This window comes from Poecilia latipinna, unplaced genomic scaffold (genome assembly GCF_001443285.1).
Source record: "Poecilia latipinna isolate Pla-1442-1.1 unplaced genomic scaffold, P_latipinna-1.0 Scaffold1175, whole genome shotgun sequence".
NCBI lineage: Eukaryota > Metazoa > Chordata > Actinopteri > Cyprinodontiformes > Poeciliidae > Poecilia > Poecilia latipinna.
In genome coordinates, this window is record NW_015113791.1 from 59,759 (window position 1) to 79,392 (window position 19,634).

The 19,634-nt window shown below is 46.1% G+C and overlaps 1 protein-coding gene across 1 annotated transcript; it reads left to right on the top strand.

The window, feature by feature from the left end:
- The first annotated feature begins 1,520 nt into the window (after nucleotides 1-1,520).
- igfbp5b (insulin-like growth factor binding protein 5b) lies at nucleotides 1,521-13,598 on the top strand. The gene is made up of 4 exons (XM_015053316.1): nucleotides 1,521-1,869; nucleotides 9,760-9,971; nucleotides 10,081-10,200; nucleotides 11,551-13,598. The coding sequence occupies exons 1-4, from the start codon at nucleotides 1,521-1,523 to the stop codon at nucleotides 11,680-11,682; spliced, it is 813 nt and encodes a 270-aa protein (XP_014908802.1). The 3' UTR covers nucleotides 11,683-13,598.
- Nucleotides 13,599-19,634: the final 6,036 nt, after the last annotated feature.

The window sequence follows — 19,634 nt, forward strand, 5'->3', positions numbered from 1 at the left end:
GGAGGAGGAGGAGGAGGAGGAGGAGGGAGGTGCCGGCTCCGAGGGAGGAACAGATGGATTGATGCATGAATAGATCCGGGGGGAATTAGGATTTGCATCGAGCAAAGAATGGGGAGCAGAGGGAAGAAAGGAGCTGGAACATTGAGTTCCTTCAGTGGTCAAAAAAAGAGCACGATGTACATCCTTTAGCTGGAGGAAATTTCCCCTGCAGAGACGCATCATTAAAACCCTGCTGCTTTATTGTCCTAATTAATCTCTTCATTATCACCAGATTTATGTCTCCCAGGATCCTGTCACGCCCCTCAGTTTCTGGAAACTGCTTTTATTTGTTGTTGTTTGGGTCGAAGGACTGGTTTGTGACTAAAACGTTCCCAACGTGTCCCTCCAAAACAAGAGCCGGAGGAAGCGGGAGCAGAACCCGCACATATGTCGGCTTTGATTCCATCAGCTGCAGAGCAGCCTGGATGTTCGGCTCGGTTCTGCAACGAACCCAGTCAGATTAAATCATTACGCAGTCATTCATTCCACGGAAAAGCTGAGTTTTTTCTGTTCTCTCAGCAGAGCGTGGATTACAGCTTCAAGTCGGAGTTTGGGGCTGGTAATGTGATAAAACTGTCATTTCTGAGGAATGCCGGACGGATGGAAGCGCTGCGAACAGCGCCTTCTAGCGGCGAGCTCAGCAGCAGGCGCCCAGCTTCAGAACACAGCGGGAAAAGTTGCGGATTTCTCCGGAGTTTTGCATTAAAACGGAGAAAATGCGATCAGAACGGCGGTTTGCAGCAGAACAGCGCAGCCCTGTGCGCACTTTGCGCTCCTTTGCGGCTAAAGCAGCGCAGCAGAACCTGCTTCCCTCTGGACGCAACAGGTGCTGCGGAGTTCAGACAGGATTTGCACACAAACCGGGAAGAAATGCAAACAGTGGGTGGGGTGTTCCCAAACTGTTCCCTGAACTTTTGCTTTCATTTGCGCTGACAGGAGACAAACTGCGGGGATTTTCGGTCGAACAGAAAACATCTCCACTCTGATTTCTCTTTCACTTTTTGTGCGTAAACGTCAGAAGCTGCGCGTGGTTCGGTGGTTTTGTTTGCGGGATCCGCAGGTTTTGCGCATCAGTTGAGCCGCCGCTCGGTGGCTCGGGGTGAAACTGGGATCCTCCTCCTGCTGGCCGCCGGCCAGACCGGGAACAAGTGCGCCTCCCTCTGCTGCTGCTCGCTGTATTCATGGTCCCGGGTTTGCTCGGCTGTTTTAAAAAGGCTCTGCAGGTCTGCAGCTGATCAGTCTGCTGAGGAAAACTGCTGCTGCTGCTGCTGCTGCTGGAGAAAGTCTGCAGGAGTCCAACAGGAAGGAGAGGCTGCGCAGGACCGCCGCTGGTTTGGTTTTTTACTCCCAGAGAGAAAAACTCCTGAAGCCCAGAGAGAACTCCTGCTGTTCATGACGGGTTTACTGGAGAGCTGCACTCCTGGATAAACTGTGAGAATCGGATTATCTGCGCTGAGTCCGTCAGACCGGGAGGACTGAAGATGTTCCTGAGCTGCTGCCTCCTGCTCACCATCATCCTGGGGCTCTCCCGCTGCTCGGCCTCCTACGTGCCCTGCGAGCCGTGCGATGACAAGGCGCTGTCCATGTGCCCGCCGGTGCCCGTCGGCTGCCAGCTGGTGAAGGAGCCGGGCTGCGGCTGCTGCCTGACCTGCGCGCTGGCCGAGGGGCAGGCGTGCGGCGTCTACACGGGCACCTGCACCAAGGGGCTGCGCTGCCTGCCGCGCAGCGGCGAGGAGAAGCCGCTGCACGCCCTGCTGCACGGCCGCGGCGTCTGCACCAACGAGAAGGGCTACAAGTCCGCCGCCGCTGCCGCCGCAGCCGCGACCGGAGGTAAGCCGGCCCGAGGAATATGCAAACTGCTCTGCACCTGTAACCAGCTAGTTGAAATTTAAAATGTTTACAGTTGAAAATGAATAATTTTGGATTCAAACATTACACTTTTTTCCACTTTTACTTTGCTAAATTAATTTTGTGCAGTTTCTTTTATTACACTGCAAAATGTATGGAAGAAAAACAGACTCAAAAAGCCTTTTTTAGTTTCCTTTTTTACAGCTGACTCTTTTCTGGCTATTTGTTGTGCCGGCCCGAGCAATATGCAACTGCTGCACCTGTAACCATTCAGCCTCAGTTTCAAACCAAATTTCAACCATTTAGAGTTAAAAATTATTCATTTTGATACAAGAACTTTATCTTATCTTTATATTGACACATTTTTTGTTGTTAAAATGTATGGAAGGAAAATACCTCCAAGAAGCCTTTTTTTCCTTTTTTTACAGTTTACCATTTCTTTTTGCGTGGCAGTTTGTTGTGCCGGCCCAAGGGATATGCAAACTGATCTGCACCTGTAACTTCACAATGTGATTTGCATCACAACTGATACATTTGCAAAAGATGCAACTTTTCCCTGTGCCTTTAGCATAATTGATATGTTTTGCATCCAAGCGTTTAAAGGGACAGCACAGCGGTTGGTGGGTTTAGCTGGAGGTGGATCCCAGGGTCTGTTTCTGCCCCGGGCCCCATGCGGATCGGATGCAGCCCTGCTGGATGAATAACTGAAGCTGGAAGTGAAGAAGCGACGCAACGTGACTCATGTGGTCGTTTTAGAGCGTGGTTGTTATGGTTTGTGTCGTCGCAGCTCATGAATTTTCATTGCTCACGTTTTTTCCTCTTTATTGAGTTTGTAAAGCATCGTTCGTGTGGCTCAACGATGATGCAAATTGGGTTTGCAGGCCGCCATGCCTGGCTGTTCAGAGTTGGATTACCACTAAATCTGCGTGTGTGAGGCTGAGAGATGGAGCCATTTGTCTTGAATGATTTAAGGTGCGTCTGTCACTCTGGGGTTTCATCGGCTCACAAGCAACTGGATCCAGTTGGTCCAGACAAAGGTTTCAGAACGAAGGGGTTCTGTTGTTCTAAATATAACCTGGCGTTGTGTGAAGCATCAATCGCTATCTGACGTCACATGAAGCCAGAACTGCCTGTCAGAAACATGTGTGTGTGTGTGTGTGTGTGACTCAGGCGGGGCCGTGTGGATTGTAGTTGGTGGTGATGACAAGTCAGGCAGTTTTACACCCAGAAACCTTGGAGTCTGAATGCTCCAGAGGACGCTCTGTTCACAAGCTAACGTCAGCCAGATAGCCGTCAGCCAGCTAACCATCAGCTATCTAGCCGTCAACCAGCTAACGTCAGCCAGCTAACCAGACAGCTAACTGTCAACCAGCTAACGTCAGCCAGATAGCCGTCAGCCAGCTAACCATCAGCTATCTAGCCGTCAACCAGCTAACATCAACCAGCTAACCATCAGCTATCTAGCCGTCAACCAGCTAACTGTCAGCCAGCTAACGTCAGCCAGCTAACGTCAACCAGCTAACCGTCAGCCAGCTAACCGTCAGCCAGTTAACCGTCAACCAGCTAACCGTCAACCAGCTAACGTCAACCAGCTAACGTCAGCCAGCTAACGTCAACCAGCTAACGTCAACCAGCTAGCCCCCTACAGGTGCAGGTCAACAGCCGGCGGTGTCTGCTGGTTTTGGTTTGATGGAAGTTAAAATCGTCACATTTCTACTGAGATTCACTGAAGATAAAAACCAATCCGTCGATACAAATCGACATGCTACGTCTGCTTTTGTTTGACCTGCTTTAGCCCAACGGAACAATCTTAAAATTAGACTGTTTTGGCTAATTTGTCCCCATGCAAAGCGGCTTAAAGTTGCTCAACCAATCAGATCCAGTTGATCAACTTTTGAAGTTCAGACGTCCCCGTAGGCAATTTTTCGCCCCAGATTCCCGAAACAAGGGAACCTGTTTCAGGGTCCCCCAAGTCTTAAGTTCATCTTGGGAAATGGTCTGATGACGCGACGGTTTGACTGACGATGTGCCAAGTAAACCACATTTACTTGTTGGTGTTTGTAGGTTGGAAAAGTTCAGGTGTTTTTCTAGTTGACAGATTTTCACGCTGATTTTTGTCCTGACTTCTCCCAGTATGAAAGCTGGCCTGATTTTCAGGATGATCTTGTTTGATTTTCCTGCTGTGTGTTCGGAGCGTTCTGCTCTGGTATCAGGGATATCGACATGTTGGATTGTCTTGGTGCGATATCAGCCCATTGAATGTAACATGTAGCCAATCAGAAAGCGAAGTGACAGAAACATGGAAAGGAATCAAAATACACCAAAGACAGAACAACTAGAAAGTCCAGCGCATCGGTTTTTCTGTGAAATGTTGTCAAACTATCGCTGTTGCTTCTTCCCAGTCGGTCATGTTTGGTTACTCTGAACTCACGTTTGAGATTTTGTGAGATTTCCAGAGTAACGTCTGAATTTTGGTGATTTAAACCAGTTTGAGACTTTTTATCAAGTCGGGGTTTTGAAGATGTTGCCATGTGAACCAGGCGTGAGGCCTGGGGTCTCTCAGGTTGGACTTGGCCTCTGCTGGGTGAGACCCTTGGTTTTGTTGGGTCGATTGGTGTGAGGAGTGCCGGACGGATTCCTGGAGGCAGACGCCTCTGCAAACCTGTCCTGAAGAGGGATGAGTGAGTCCAGACCATGGACGGATGAAGTGGACTCCTGTTTGTTTGTTGAACCCGGTTCGGGTTCGTGATGCTTGTCCGTTCTCCTGGAGGCGTCCGGTTGTGGACCGGCCAGCGCCTGGTTTCTGCTGCCGACCAGCTGGACCAGCTGAGCGAGGCAGACCAGGAGGAGGAACCGTGAACTCTCACGCCTTCCCATTAGTTCCTGCTTTCCTCCTGCGCTGGGATCCCAGTTGCTCCGGGTTGGTGTGTGCTCCGTTGGCTCTGCCAGTGACTCAGACACGGGGAGGCTTGCCAACAGATATGACTTCATGGCAGCAGGCCTTGTACCCTCGGGGCTTCTGAAAGGGCCTTATGTTTCAACAGATTTCTCTCTGCCAAGAAGCAGAGGATGATTAAGAAGTAGTTCCTACGGCAGAATGTTTGCAAAGCAACAGGAAACCTGCAGCAGAGACTCACCCTGCATGTGCAGCGTTCTGCAGCGAGACGAGGCCGATCTCACGCCACTCTGGCATTAATATTTACAGTCATCAGCAGATGAGGCGGCCGCAGGCCTCCAGTGCTTCATGTTTGCATGAGAACTTCACATATGTACGGCGGCACCAGAGTGTTCCTGATTAGCATGAAGGAGCCGCATGTCGAAGCTCCTCGGCTTTTAGTACCGACATCTGTTCACACGACCAGAACGCAGAACATCGTCCAGTCAGGCGGTCAGACCATCAACCTGACAAACCCGTCGGGCCAGAATGCATTAATGAAACCCATTAAGCTTTAATAAATGTCTGAATCTATTAAGTACTTCTTAAAATTTAATATCAAATATCTTTTTGTGATTTTTGCCATCTTGTTACTTTATAAATATTTGTGAAAATTGTACTATATGACAGTAAATGTAGCTTTTTGTTCGCTCACGCCGCTAACGCTGAGGCAGCCATGCAGAAGTGTGAAATACTGCCACCTGCAGGTCGGAGTTTGTCACTTAAATCAAATGTTTGTGACCAACTTTGCAATAAACTCAATCATGAATTTCCATGAAAGCCTGGAGATTGATTGATGTAATTAAAAACTGCTTTGATTTGGTTGCAGCTTCTTTAAACGTCTCTGTTGCCGTTGGTTCCCATCAGAAACGTGTTTCTGTTCCCATAATCAGCAGGAATCAGTGAAAGTTTCTGGTTTTTGTTTCTCAGTGGGTTTCCTGTTTTCACTTCACCAGAACAGAGCTGGAGATCCTGCAGCTTCTAGCTGCTAACAGAGTGAGAGTCGACATGAACCTTTTGACCTCCATGATTGTAGACGCAGCTCTGAACCTCCAGGATGTTTGGCAGCGATGCATCCTTCTCCTCTGGTGCAGGAAGCAACGTTTCAGGGAAATAACATCCACAGTTCATGAAATTCATTCAGCAGTTGCTTTTATCTGGAGCTTCTGCAGAAAAATATCCAAAGAAGAAGAGTGGATTAGGTTTTCTGCTTTGGGCTCCTCTCAGCCGGACCTCCACCACCTGCACTGAACAGATCCGCTGCATGTGTCAAACTCAAGGCTCAGGGGCCAAATCTGGCCGCCGAAGCTTCTTATGTGGCCGTCTAGATTCCAGACACCAAATGACATCATTCAGTTTCTGCAGTTTTTCATGCAAAACCAACAGATGCTCACATTTTTCTGCATAACTGTGAGCTGAATGCAAATTTTATACAAAAATGATGAAAATGATCATTTCCTTTTACAGTGCTGCTGCCTGTACAAAAAGTCACGTTTACATACAAATACTGCAGAATTCATTGCAAATATTTCTGAGTTAGAATCACAAAATCTGTGATTCTGATTGCAAACAATCACAAAAATCCTGAAGGTGCAATCAGTGTGAAAATGTATTAAATATGAAGACGTCCTCACTGAACGCAGACAGAGCTCTAAAGTTTTGACAGTTTGTTAAAGGGCATTGTGCTGCAGCCGGCCCTTTAAGAACATCCATGGTGTTGAAAGTGGGAATGAGCTCGACGCTTCACTCCGGATCCTCCAGATTTGGAGGATTTATCTGGAGGTTCGTCTGCTCAGAAACCCGTCATACCCAGTAATTGCTCTGCGGTGGCGGTGACCCAAGCAGACGCTGCCTGCAAGCGTGCGGCTTGTTGCAAACCCAAATATGGGACAAGACCTCAGACCAAAATTAGCCGAGTCCAGCAAAGCAGCCCGGCCGTAAGCAGCTGCAGCAGCTACAGCAGCTGCAGCAGCTACAGCAGCAGCTACAGCAGCACTGCTGCTGCAGCCTCCTCCTCCTCCAGTCCTGTTGTGAAATGAACGACCCTTGAATTGTTCTGGTTGCTGTTTATACTGTGGATTCAGAAAAGCAGGAAACTGATTGATTGCACAGGAGAAGTTCTGAGCTCACAATGAGCCGCTTCCTGCGCACAGATTCACAGCACCAACTTCAGAATCAGAACCGGATCAGAACTGGCTTCACTGATCTGACCAAAACCTCGTCTTTTCAAACTTTCCTGACTTTCAGCTGCATCAAAATGAGAAAAATAAATTACAACATTCTTAGTCTGTAGTTTAAAAAAATAAATAAACAAATATTGAATATAACAATCAGGCATAACATTATGACCACGTGCCTGGAAGCCCAGACACGTCGTTTCTTTACATGTTCCTTTCCAAACTCTGCAGGTCTGCATGTTTCCTGCTGCGCTGCAGCGTTTTCAGGCTGAAGCCTTCAAATATTCAGCGGCGGCGGCCCCGTCATCCTGCGGGATGGTTTACTGTCATTGTCCTCTGCGCGCCCCGCGGCCCTCAGGCTCGTTGATCTCCATTCACTGCTGTCTTACATCTGGTAAAGATGTAATTTCAGAGGCGGCGAATCAAAGCGGGCCGCGGCGGACCGGGAGCCGCGGAAACCCAGTGAGCGCTGGGAGAACCGGACCCGCCTCTTTCCGTCCTGATGCAGCGCAGAGAGCAGGGGCTCGTCTTTCACTGCTGGCCCGCGGGCCAAGAGGAACCTGGGATATTCATGAGGCCTAATTGTGTGCAGATGTTAATTTTTAAACAGGACTATCAGGTGCGGCGCTGCTCAGCGAAGGGCTGCAGCTGTCAGGAGTTAAACCAGACCCGGAGCCCGGAACAGGCCCGGTACCAGAGCATGGAAAAACTGAGCTGCTTTGCAACGGATTATTAACGCTTTTTTAAATTTAAATTGAGATTTCTCCTTAAAGGGGCAGTAACGTTGTTTTGCAGGCACATGTTGCCATTTTATAGCACAATCTAGTCACCATGTTACCTTCAGCTGTTATAAAAATACTAAAAATGTAAATCAGATATAACTTCAAAGAAATAACACTTTGAAATTGGGTCTCTGTCTCTTTAAGAAGTTCCTGCTCTTTCTGAAGCTCCGCCTCCAGGAAGTCATCTCAACATGGCTCCTCTATTAACCCTTTAATGCTTTTAACTGAGCAGCAGCTTCTGTCATGAGCTCAGCAGCTGTTTGCTAATTGCTCCTGGCTAGTCTGAAGGAGCTGAGAGCGGGAGGAGTTTCAGCTCCAAGGCGGGGCTTGGTCCACCCAGGCGTACAGTTTAACGGTTGCCATGGAGATTAAAGGACTTCTCAAACATGAATCAAAGCAACACTGCAGTTTGTTCTGATGAGAGAAAAACATTCAAACATGAAAAGGTAAAAAACCTGATTTTCCATGATACTGCCCCTTTAAGTCAGTGAGCTGTGTGTTTAATTTATGGCCTTTTTTGTTCTGCTGCAAATGAAATTACACACGAAACAAGAATGTGTGTAAAAAAAAAAGAAAGACCTTGTTTTCAGCAGCCGTTTTATGGCCAAATATGTGGCATTTCAATCCAAATTATTGGACTGTAGCGCAGGAGTAATGAGTTTTTCCACAGCGGTCACATGTAGGAATGCTTGAAGTATTTATTTATAGCGAGTGACAGCCTGGCAGTCTGAGCGCGGAGACACAGCGACGTATCTAAACACGAAGCCGGGCCTGCCAAGTCATGAGTTGTTAGATTCATTTCAGAGACGGGGAGCAGAAGCCAAGTCCTGATAATCAGCCCCCCGCCGGTCCCTCCGCTCCAGACGCTCACGCTGGGTCAGGCTGCTCCTCTTTAACCCAGAAGAGCAGCGTTTTCCCTCCCTACTCGACCCGGGTCCGTGTTCGGTTCCGACAGTCCCCTGTGGTTCTTTGGGTCTGACACGCCGCCGGGTTTCCTTACCGGATAAATATAACCGGGTCATCCGCTGGCACCGCCGCCACAACAGCCCTGCACTTCGGGCCCAGCCGAGCCGGGAGGGCGGAGGGGTGTGTTGGGGCGGGGGGCCGGTTCTGTGGCCTTAAAGGACCCCTGGCTGGGGGTCCGGTCTTAAGAGGCCGAGCCCCAGAGACAGGAGGGGGCGGGGATCTCCACTGGGGAAAACTCACATTTAAACCTGAAACCCAAGCGGCACTGGTTTGATTCGCGTCTCTGTTTACAGATCATATTCTGACTGAAATATATTCCTGCGACCCACTGATATCTGGTCCATGTCTGCCAGCGAGCCGCACCAGAACCGCAGCCATGGGGAACCGCTAGCTGAAAGTTAGCTGCACTAACTCTACAGCAGTAGTCAACACTAGCTCAGTTAACAATGAGTACAAAGTCAACGTGTTATTTAGCATTAGCTCATGCTAAAATGCTACATCAACTTGTCCAAGCTAATGCTAAAGAGGAAATGGAACTGCTGCCAAACAGCCTTTATTCACTTCAAAATAAAAGCATAAATATGAACATCAAACCACTTGAAGAATCCTCAACAGTCAATAACCAAAGATATTGAACTTTATTCAAAGTTTACAAAGTAAATTATGTTAAAATTTATCCAAACTAATTTAGGTGAACTAAACGTTTCTAAAGATAACAAAAGGCTCTTAGCGCCTTAGCTGCTCACCAGTTCAGCTTGATGAGTTAGCGTAGCTTGCTAACAGATATTTAAGTATTGCTGCTTTTGGAGAGAAAATCCTAAAACATCTGTTGACTCACCGCTGCAGAATATGGATGAATTTCTGTTTTTATGCCGTTTGTTGCTTTGCCTCCTGTTTTGCACAAAGACGCATCATTTCTGCCCTGATGCAGCAAATCCTCCAGTTAACATCAGTTTCTCCTGCCAGTCGGTGTGAGTCGCTGTAACGGCGTTTCCCTGGTGTCGTCCTGCAGATCGGGAGACGCGGGTGGACGTGGACATGACTCCGGACGTTACGGGCGTGGTGCCGCCAGCCAAGGTGCCGCTGCATCCCAAAGACATTGTGAACAGTAAAAAGGTGATCGCAGTGCGCAAAGAGCAGAAGAGGAAGCTTGGCAAGCAGCGCTCCTTCAGCTCCGGCGTGGATTATTCCCCCATGGACATCGACAAGCACGAGCCTGAATTTGTAAGTTCTGTTGTGGACGATTATTGATGTGGGATTTCTTCTCCACTATCTGACACCTTTTAAAGGTTTTAAATGCTGGTTTTTAATGAACTGCTGAATTTTTCTGAAGGGTCCCTGTCGGAGGAAACTGGATGGGATCATCCAGAAAATGAAGGACACTTCTCGGGTCATGGCGCTGTCTCTGTACCTTCCCAACTGCGACAGGAAAGGGTTCTTCAAGCGCAAACAGGTGGGTTAGGCAGCAGTTAGCAGAAGGTTTCTTCTCCAATTTTATACCCACATCCTTTCTACATCTGGAGCAATCATTGCCTCACACCCAACCAGTGAGGCACACGATTAAATCTTGAGTAAACATTGCTAATAATTCAGTTTAGCAGGTGCAAAGCACTGACAACCTTCTGATTTATCTTTTGCACTATGGCAGAGATTTGCTGATGAAACCCAGATAGAAATTCAGTTTTAAGGATGAAAGGATTTGTTCTTGACGTTTCGTGGCGCAGAACCAACCATTGAAACGTCTTTATCAGGGTTTAGTGGGACCTGGGTGTGATCAGGTTTCCTCAGGGATGATGCAGCTTTGGTGGCAGCTGGTATCTTGTTCCTCCACAGAGGAAAGCAGATAAGACTGGATTTAAGGACCTGGGGAGGTTTGAGTGGGTGTTTGTGGTCAGTGCAGGCCAACAGGGTATGGACAGAGTCCTTTTGGTTGCTTTAGCACCAAACATCCATCCACTGGTCACCGGTTGGCTCATCCGTCCATGTGTACCGGCTCAGTCCTTACTCGGGGCTGGTGGACACCTCCACTGGTCAGAGATGTGGCTTTACTGAACCGCTTCCATCAGAGCGGTCGATCAGCCTAACGTACATGTTGTAGGGCAGTCAGAGGAAACCCAGAGGAAGCCCCGATCTGGGCCACCTCAACATGTCGAACAGATCCTATAGTTTTCTAAGCGTTTTATTTAACTTTTAGGTCACTGGCGTAAGACATGCATCATAATCCTGCTCCAAGAGACGACAGATCTGGTGAATCTGGACGTAAACAGAGGCTGAAGCAGCTTCTATCAGCGACGGCCATTTCCACCTCCATAGGACAGAGTGCTGCTGTGTGACAACTATGTTGTTCTTCTGTGCATGCAGGTGGCTTTGGGGTCTCAAACTGTTCACACCGAGCTCTGATTGCAGTTGCATTTAATTAGCATGAACGACCAGGCAAAAAATAGATCCTGGAATTAAGCAAAAAGTCGGCGCTGAGCATCAAGACCTGCTGTGTGACTGTAGTTAAAACATCATAACGTCTATAAGATCTGTACAGATCACAGGTCAGGAAAAGGGCAACTAATGTGACTGCAGATCCCGCACATGCTGGACATGAACTGTTTAGTCTTTAGCCTTGAAGTCGACGCTACAGAGGCAGTTTCTCTGAACAGTCGGTGCTCAGGCCAGTGAGTGTGGCTGCTGGGTTAGCCCGTCTCTTCAACTGCCTTTAGCTGTGCTGCAGACATGCGGCCCAGTACACCGTATGCTTCTGTTTGCTTTGTGTTCGTTTCCACTGAAACTATCCTGTTCTCTGGTTTTGCAGTGCAAGCCGTCTCGCGGCCGCAAGCGGGGCATCTGCTGGTGCGTGGACAAATACGGCGTCATGCTGCCAGGGACGGACTACAGCGGGGGGGACATTCAGTGCAAAGACCTGGAGAGCAGCATCAACGAGTGAAAGCCCCGGCCCCTTCCCCCCGCCCCCATAACCGTCACATGACCCGGGGCCCACGCATCTTCTGAGTCACACCTGTACGCTCCGCCCTCTGCTCACACCAACAACCTGTTTTTACCAGAGAGACACAAAGAAAAAGCACTATTCTCTGATAAAGGAGACCACTTCGGATCCCCCACCTCTTCATTTGACTGTAAAAAATTCACCACAAGAAGAAGGAGGAGGAGAAAACTGACCCAGCTGCGTGTCGTGGGACTGAGAATTGGCTGAGAAATGATTGGTTTCTGGTTTTTCTGGGGGGTTTTCAGAGCACTTATAGAAAGGGGATCCTGTTTAGAAACCTGTGTGACGCGTTGGTGTGTTACAGAGCGAGCCCATTTCAGAAACAAAACCAGCAGCAGAACGTTGTATTTCCTCCTCTTGTTCGATCGTCGCCAACCCGACGGCCCTTCCTCTCCAACGCAGCGAACGTCTTTGGGACTCGGAGCGTTCAGACGGTCGCAGACGAACACGTGAGCGGCTCTTCAACCACGTAGCTAGCCTGACATGCCAACTGTGCCTATGAAGCTGCCGGGCGGCGCTACGCAGCTCCGCTGGTCAAATCAAAGACTCTCAGCTTCAGCGACGGGAAGCACGTTTGATTTTTCCGAGTTGGGATTGTTTTTTTCGGGGGCGGGGGATCGACCTTGCCGATCGGGCCGTTTCCTCTCTAACTGACTCTTTTTTTGTGGTTTTATTTGTGATTTCTTTGCCTTCAGTGAAGTAAAAGATCGCCCTACGTTTTGAGCCATGTTTCCCCGTCAGTACAACATATTCATGGTGTATTACTTTTAAATATTCTTTGAGGGTTTTTCCTGTAGAGAAAAGCCAGATCATGTAAAGAAAACAAAGACTTTTTGCCTGTAAAGAATTGGAAAGTGTCCTGTTACAGCAGCTCACAGGGCAGTGGGAGCTTTCTGCCTTTTTCTCAGCGGAGCGCCGTGAGAACACGACATGAGCAGGTCTCCGGACCCGGTTTCTCCTCTCTGTGCCTTCCTACAAACAGACTTAAGCACTGGTGTGAAAGCGACACCAGGGGGCAATATTCAGGACGAGGTTCGAGGCTAACAGAGAAGAACGATGAATGTGGTCGGTCCCTTAAATTCAGTCCAGCTCCGTTTGTCCGTGTTGTTTCAGAACCTCCTGCTCTTCCTTTGACGACTTAATAAGCTAAGATTGTCACTTTTTCTGTTTTTATGTGAATGCCAACGATTGACGGGGAGTTAGACGGGAAGCTGAGGAATGTCGGTTAGTTGTTTTTCCTGCGAATGAGAGAGGGAATGCGTGCATCCAGGGGTGCTGTGCAAAAATCCCCAGTCATCCCTCGTTCCTTTAACTTCTGCTTTTAAACAATCTCTTTTAGTCTTTAAACTGGTTTTATTGAGCGGTTCTCCACTTCCTGAAGGGTTTTCATTGTGTTTTATGACAGACTTTAGTTGCTTGATGTTTTATATTTCAGCCGTCTTCTAATCATTCAGGTGTAACAGCAAACAGTTTGACATGCAGGAAATAGTTGATGTACAGATTTCTTAGCCACAGAGTTGTTCCCTCTAATATTGAAAAAACAAACAAACAGTATATTAGTTTCTGTTTATTTTTCATTTTAATTCTTGGGAGATTTGACACTTTTTTCCCTTCTGGGACCCAAAAGGGAACCCTAAAGATTCATCTTCAAGTCAAGTTACATCTTCCAGTGGGCGCTAACCAAGGAGCTAGTTCTGCTAACACAGAAGCCCTTCACCAACATGCTAGTTAGCAGAGGCTAATGTTACAGTGCTACCTTCAATTCAAATTACATCGGCCCTTGGAAGACTTCAATCCTCTGGAACCAATTTAATTTTGAAATGTTGCCATAAGATTGTGAAACAGCTGTTGTTAAAGAAAGAAAACTGAAGTGCTGTGTAAGTCTTTATTCACTTCAAAATAAAAGCCTGAATACCTGAAGAATACGATAATCAAAACTTCAACATAAATGTCCAACTTTATTCAACTGAAAGTTTATAGAACAATCAAGGAAATTAGTATTTCAGAATTAACCCAAAAACATTCACCTAAGGGAAGCTAAGTATGCTAAAATTCTACATCATGGTATTTAGCTGAAGCTAATGCTAAAGGTGGAGTCAGTCGATATCCAAAATTTCAACAAAGATGTTGAACTTTATTCACGGAAAAGTTTAGGAAACAGTCAAGTTTGGATTAATTTAAGGGAAGCTAAGTGCGCTAAATGTTCTCAGTTAGCTAAAGCACTAAGCTAAAACTTAGCTCCACTATTAGCAGAAGTGTGCTAAAGGAGATCACAAGATAGTTTCCATTGAAAACCCATTTAAGATTTACACTAGCATTCATGGATGGTATCAACCAGGTTGGGCAAATTATGAACTCGATTGATAAAAGGAGCTAAAGTCCAAAGAGACACGTCAGAAAACTGGAAGATCTGTTGCTCAAAACCAGCATCAGCATTTAGCAGAACATTTGACAGTTTGCTAGCAAAGTGTTAAAAAACGAGGAGTGGTTTAAAACTTTTGCACAGCACTATACCAGTCGAATCACGTTAAGCAAAGCAACTTGCACTTATTTCACAAACTCACAGTAGATCCTGATGCACAACGACGATCCTGAGGTCGGCAGAGACTAAAGCCTGGAAAACTTTCCTTTCTGAAGCCGCGTTTCAAGCTAAAGAGACAGGGGCCGCCGAGGGGCCCAAAGAGACAGGGGCCGCCGAGGGGCCCAAAGAGACAGGGGCCGCCGAGGGGCCCAAAGCGACAGGGGCCGCCGAGGGGCCCAAAGAGACAGGGGCCGCCGTGGGGCCCAAAGAGACAGGGGCCGCCGTGGGGCCCAAAGAGACAGGGGCCGCCGAGGGGCCCAAAGAGACAGGGGCCCAAAGCGACAGGGGCCGCCGAGGGGCCCCTAGTGACAAGGGCCGCCGAGGGGCCCAAAGTGACAGGGGCCGCCGAGGGGCCCCTAGTGACAGGGGCCGCTGACGCCCACGCCTGGATTCAGACGGTAGCAGCGACTCTTTGGGTTTGGAGACGCTGCACTGAGACGGAGAGGATGAGGGGGAGGAAGAGCGAGGGAGCGCCGTGGGCCGTGGGCGCTACCAGGCGATAGCCACGGCCCCCGATGAGGGAGCCACCGATTCACCGCACAGATCCAGTTAGAGACAGAAACAGGGAGTTCTGGGAAACGTCCCGTCTCCAGTTGGTTTTAACTCGTACTTCATTATTCAGTAGGACAGTTAGCAGTTCAGCTTGTTTGTTCAGAGTACATAACAGATTTTTGGTTGTAAAGACAATCGGGCTTTTGTAATTTGGTGTTCTGAGACAGACCCATCGGTGGCAGCCGGAAATATTGGTCAGTATTTGGAGCGACAGATTAAAAAAAAAAAAAAAAACCTGAAAAAAATCTCAAATTATAAAAGTGAATATCACTGTGTAATATTTATTCAACTTGTAATTTATGTACTCTTTTAACCTTTGTCTTTTTTGTAATGACAAAGCATTTATTTAAATAAAGTTATGTATTCATTTAAGCCGTCTGGTGTTTTCTGTAGAAATTGGCTTCGATGTGCCGTTTGAGGAGGAATCATCCTGATCGTAAGCGCCGGGTAATCTCCGAGGCCCGAGCTGATAAACCTCTTAGAGGCGTAAGTCTGAGGCGCAGCGAGCAGGAAGTGACGCTACGAGCCTGACCTGAGGCGAGGCAACCGGACGGATCTGCAACTCCACCATGTCGACCGCAGAAAGGACCTGGAAGCTCCTGGTCATCAAATCTGGAGGATTTGACTCAGTTTCTCTGTTTTGGTCCAACCTTTCAGAAGGTCCCGGGTTGAAATTCAGGTTTTTACATCTCCATGATTAAATCTGATTCCTTGCAGAAATCAGATTTTTTTGCTGTACTAATTAAATGCAACCCACTCAGACTTCAGTGTGAACAGTTTACAACAACAAACCTCAAGTGCAGCAACGCAATGTTTACAGAAATAATAATGGCCGCCGCTGCCCATTGATGGATTTTAATATTTTTAAACCAACAGTATCATCACAAGATACTTGATTAGCGCAGAGGTCAGGATGCTAACTAAAGCACGAATCATAAACATTTTTGCTAATGCTAGTTATGCTAACATGGTAATCAGTGGCGCTGATATCCTCCATGTGCCACATCATCATCTGTCATTCAACTGAAACTCCACAAACAGCCCAGTAAATTAGAAATTTATAATTTTTCTGGAGTAATTGTGCACTAAGAGTTTTCAAAGTTAGCAAAAATGCTAAAGCGCTAAACTAAAAATATGTTCCATTAGCAGAAGTTTGTCTGCCACTGTTGTTGAGCAACAAGAGCTACAATATCACAAGATCTGAATTTTTCATTGATTAGCGCAGTGGTTGGCACAGCTAGCAAAATAGTTAATTGTGCTAAAGCTAAAACTAAAGTTAATTAGCTTTAGCTAAAGCTAAAGTGCTAATCATAAATATCAGTTCTGGTGACGTAAACATGGTATTTATTTACTGGAAGTTAATGACGCATACGTCACATCAGTGGTGGTTTTATTCAAGTCAAAGTTTACAAAACAAGAAAATAAGTGGAAAAATGTATTTATGGGAAACTAAACATTTTCAAAGTTAGCAAATGTGCTAACTTTGAAAATGTTAGCATTTTGGAAGTGTTTTATTTCCAAAATCAGCTTCTCAGTTTTTTTTCTCCGTCATAGCAGCATGTGACATCAACACATTGTATTATTTCGCAATTAATTCATCTGGAAATACTGCAAACGTACGAATACAGATGTTTAAGTTGAGTAATTTGAATGTTCCCAAATGCCATCTCTTAGGGAGGCAGCGGTGGCTCCCATCATCACAGAGGAGCAGATAAAAGGAGGTCTGCAGGAATGCAGAGCGCAGGCTGGGACAGTCGGACAAGTGTCTGCTAGTTCCCTCCAGCCTGTCATCAAAGACGGACTCCCAAATGGAGGGTTCCTCCGCCGGGATCGGATGTGACCGCCACCATAATCTCTTCTTACATCCCACACACCATAAAACCAAAGCAGCGTACGGTAATATTTATGACATTTAACTACCAGGCATGGAAAGTGGCTAGCGGATAGCTGAGGAATGTTTTAATGGGATCCTACCTGCAGCAGGAGAACCAGGGAGAAACCGAGTCCAGGTGGGCAAAAACTTTACATCTGGTCCTTCAGTGTTGGAGTTTTTCTGCTTCAATGTGTCAACGTGCTTTTACGGAGATAAAAATCTGAGTCCGATTCAAAAGAAGCCAAATTAACAATTAACATCCAAAAAGCAGATTTCAATCTCGCTTCTTCGCCGGCGTATCAGAGCCGTAGTAGTCAGAAAAAAGGAGTAAATTTCCAGGAAAGAAATCAGATAAAAAATTTAAAAACTCAGAAAACGCTGAGCTTGGAAATGAGAAATTTGTTAGAAAAAATTTGAAATTTTGAGATTAATCTCAAATTTTTTAGAAAAAAAAAAACAAAAAAAAACACTGGCCTTTAAAAGTAAAAATATATATATATAAATAAATAAACTTTTGGAAATTTGAGTTTTAAAAGTCTAAACTTTTTTTCTAGAAAACTTCCGAGATTAGTCCGAGTCCTGAATTTTTTGGGTGACGTTGACTCTTTTCTCCCTACGGCGGCCCTCTTTCATTTCTCCTTGTTTTCCAAGAAACTTTTTAAATTTTGACAGAAACTCGTTTCATTTTGTGAAAACTTTGTTTGGCATCAGGACGTTTTACTTTCCTACAATTATTCATCATGATCAGCACTTCGGCCAGTGGTTGTTTCAAGTTGCTTTATAAATAAATTTCTACTGCATTACATCGTTTAAAAGTTGTTTATTTATTTAAATACTTGGATTTATGGGAATAAAAAGCCTTTAGAATCTGACTGCCGATCAGATGTCATGTTGGACCAGAGAAGTCCAAACTTTTGGCCAAAATCGTCACATTTAAAGAGTTCAAGGGTCACAAGAATATCATTTTTTATTTTTATAAGAGTTTTCTATTCAAGATCTTCGTCACCATTTCTTTGAAAACTTTTGCTTTATTTGTTTATTAGTTTTTTTAAATCAATATGATGCCGTTTTGGGAGCACCCAGGTCTGATTTGAGTTTGAAATCAAGACCAAAAACTATGATCATCAACAGATGAACTTTGTGTTGCATTTAAAATATTCCATCTAAAAACTTGATTTGTTCATAAAAAGTCTCCAGGTGCCTCAGTTGCTTTGTGCTGATGGGCCAAATATCCGCGCTCTGCTGCCGCACTGCAAACTGGAGTTACAAGCACCATGTCAGCCAAAGTTTTGAAATCAGGGAACATTTCTCTGGTTGCAGTGATCAGATGTTGGGAAGTCTCTGAACGAGGATTTCCTGATCCAGCAAAGACCATTGAAGGTTTTATTTGGACCACTGTGTGCTTATTAACGACTGAGTCCAGGAGAAATCGGGCTGTAAAAGCCTGTAAAACTTTTATTGGAGAAATGTTTTAATTTTAACCTTCAGATGGAAAATGTGCTCTTCCTCTAAGCACCAAACCCCATCATGTTAATGCGCTTTATTTTTAATTGTAATGACTCGTTGCTTCAGGAATTATCACAAAATCTGGTCCAACAGAAATCGGAGAAACTTTTGGTTTACAGTTGAAGTAAAAATTGTTTTCAGCAGAAAGAAAGTCGACTCGGCAGATTCCCACCGTTGCTTCCCTCTGCAGAGAGCCGAACTCTCTGCAGAGAGCTCCAACATAATAATTGTCTTTGATATAAAACTGATGTCTGCACTTCCTGGAGAACCTCGTCATTTCACCGAGATAAAACAACAATTATTTTGTTAACATTCAACAAGTCTGAGAAACAAACCCACAATCTGCACATCCCAGGAAGTTGTTGGAAGCTAACAAAACAAACAGGAGTCTTAAAGCGGGAACGTTATCGTCTCGGCAGAGATGCTCGCCCCATTGTGCCAAAACAAAAGACTCTTCTTTTGATTCGTTTTCAGCCTAAAACCACCATTAAATGTGCAGAAAAGCCCAGAAAACGCCTGCGATCTGAACTCCCTCCAGCACCTGCGGACCGGTTCCTAAAACCCAATAAAAACCAGCGAAGGACGAAGCTGTAGAAGCAGTTTTCACAGCCTGGGCTGGTGACCGACCGCTTGGCACATTAGCACATGTATAAAGTTACCGCCAGTCAGGACTGGGCTCATATGACCCGCTTTTGGCTCCGACTACAAACAAGGCTCCTCGTTTCAACCCAGCACTGAATCATGATGGGCGTCTTCGGGGCCGAACTTTGAATTCTGGGTAAATTTCTCATTCTGGCTGCATGAAAAGCTCCGGTTCATGAACCAGCCTGGGTTCCCTTCAGTTTGGGGATAACAAATATTTCTACAAGTTCTTATAAAAGGCTTTATTTACTTCAGTCCTCACTGAACAGTCGTGACTTTTATTCATTTTTGTCCTCAGTTCATCAGTAAAACTGATTCTGATTCATTTTTATCTTTTTGCAGTTTTTTTAAAATAAATTTCTCCATCTGCATCACAGAAAAAATTCCTGTCAGAGAAAAATCATCAGTTTTGTGGTCAAGTCCACCTAACCCGAGACCGAGTCAAGACCAAGACCAGCGCCCCGCGCTACATAAAATGTGAAATATGATCAAAATTACTTCTCAGATTGATCTGAAAGATCCATATTCTCATAAAAACACCTAGATATTAAATACTTAATATCTAAAAGCAGGACAAACTCTTGGTTCTGCAAAGCTTCCATCTCTGTGCTACGATCTGCGGTGGTCTCATGCCATCCCTAAAAAGATAACACCCTTGGTGTTTGCCCATATTGCTCTGTTCTGTCAGGTCAGCATACGTTGTCAGATCGTCATACGCTTAGCACAAACTCACACCTG

Coding starts and splice junctions, on each gene's coding strand:
- igfbp5b (XM_015053316.1), top strand. CDS start 1,521: ATGTTCCTGAGCTGCTGCCTCCTGCTCACCATCATCCTGGGGCTCTCC. Junction 1,870..9,759: donor CGCCGCAGCCGCGACCGGAG/GTAAGCCGGCCC, acceptor GTCGTCCTGCAG/ATCGGGAGACGCGGGTGGAC. Junction 10,201..11,550: donor GGTTCTTCAAGCGCAAACAG/GTGGGTTAGGCA, acceptor CTGGTTTTGCAG/TGCAAGCCGTCTCGCGGCCG.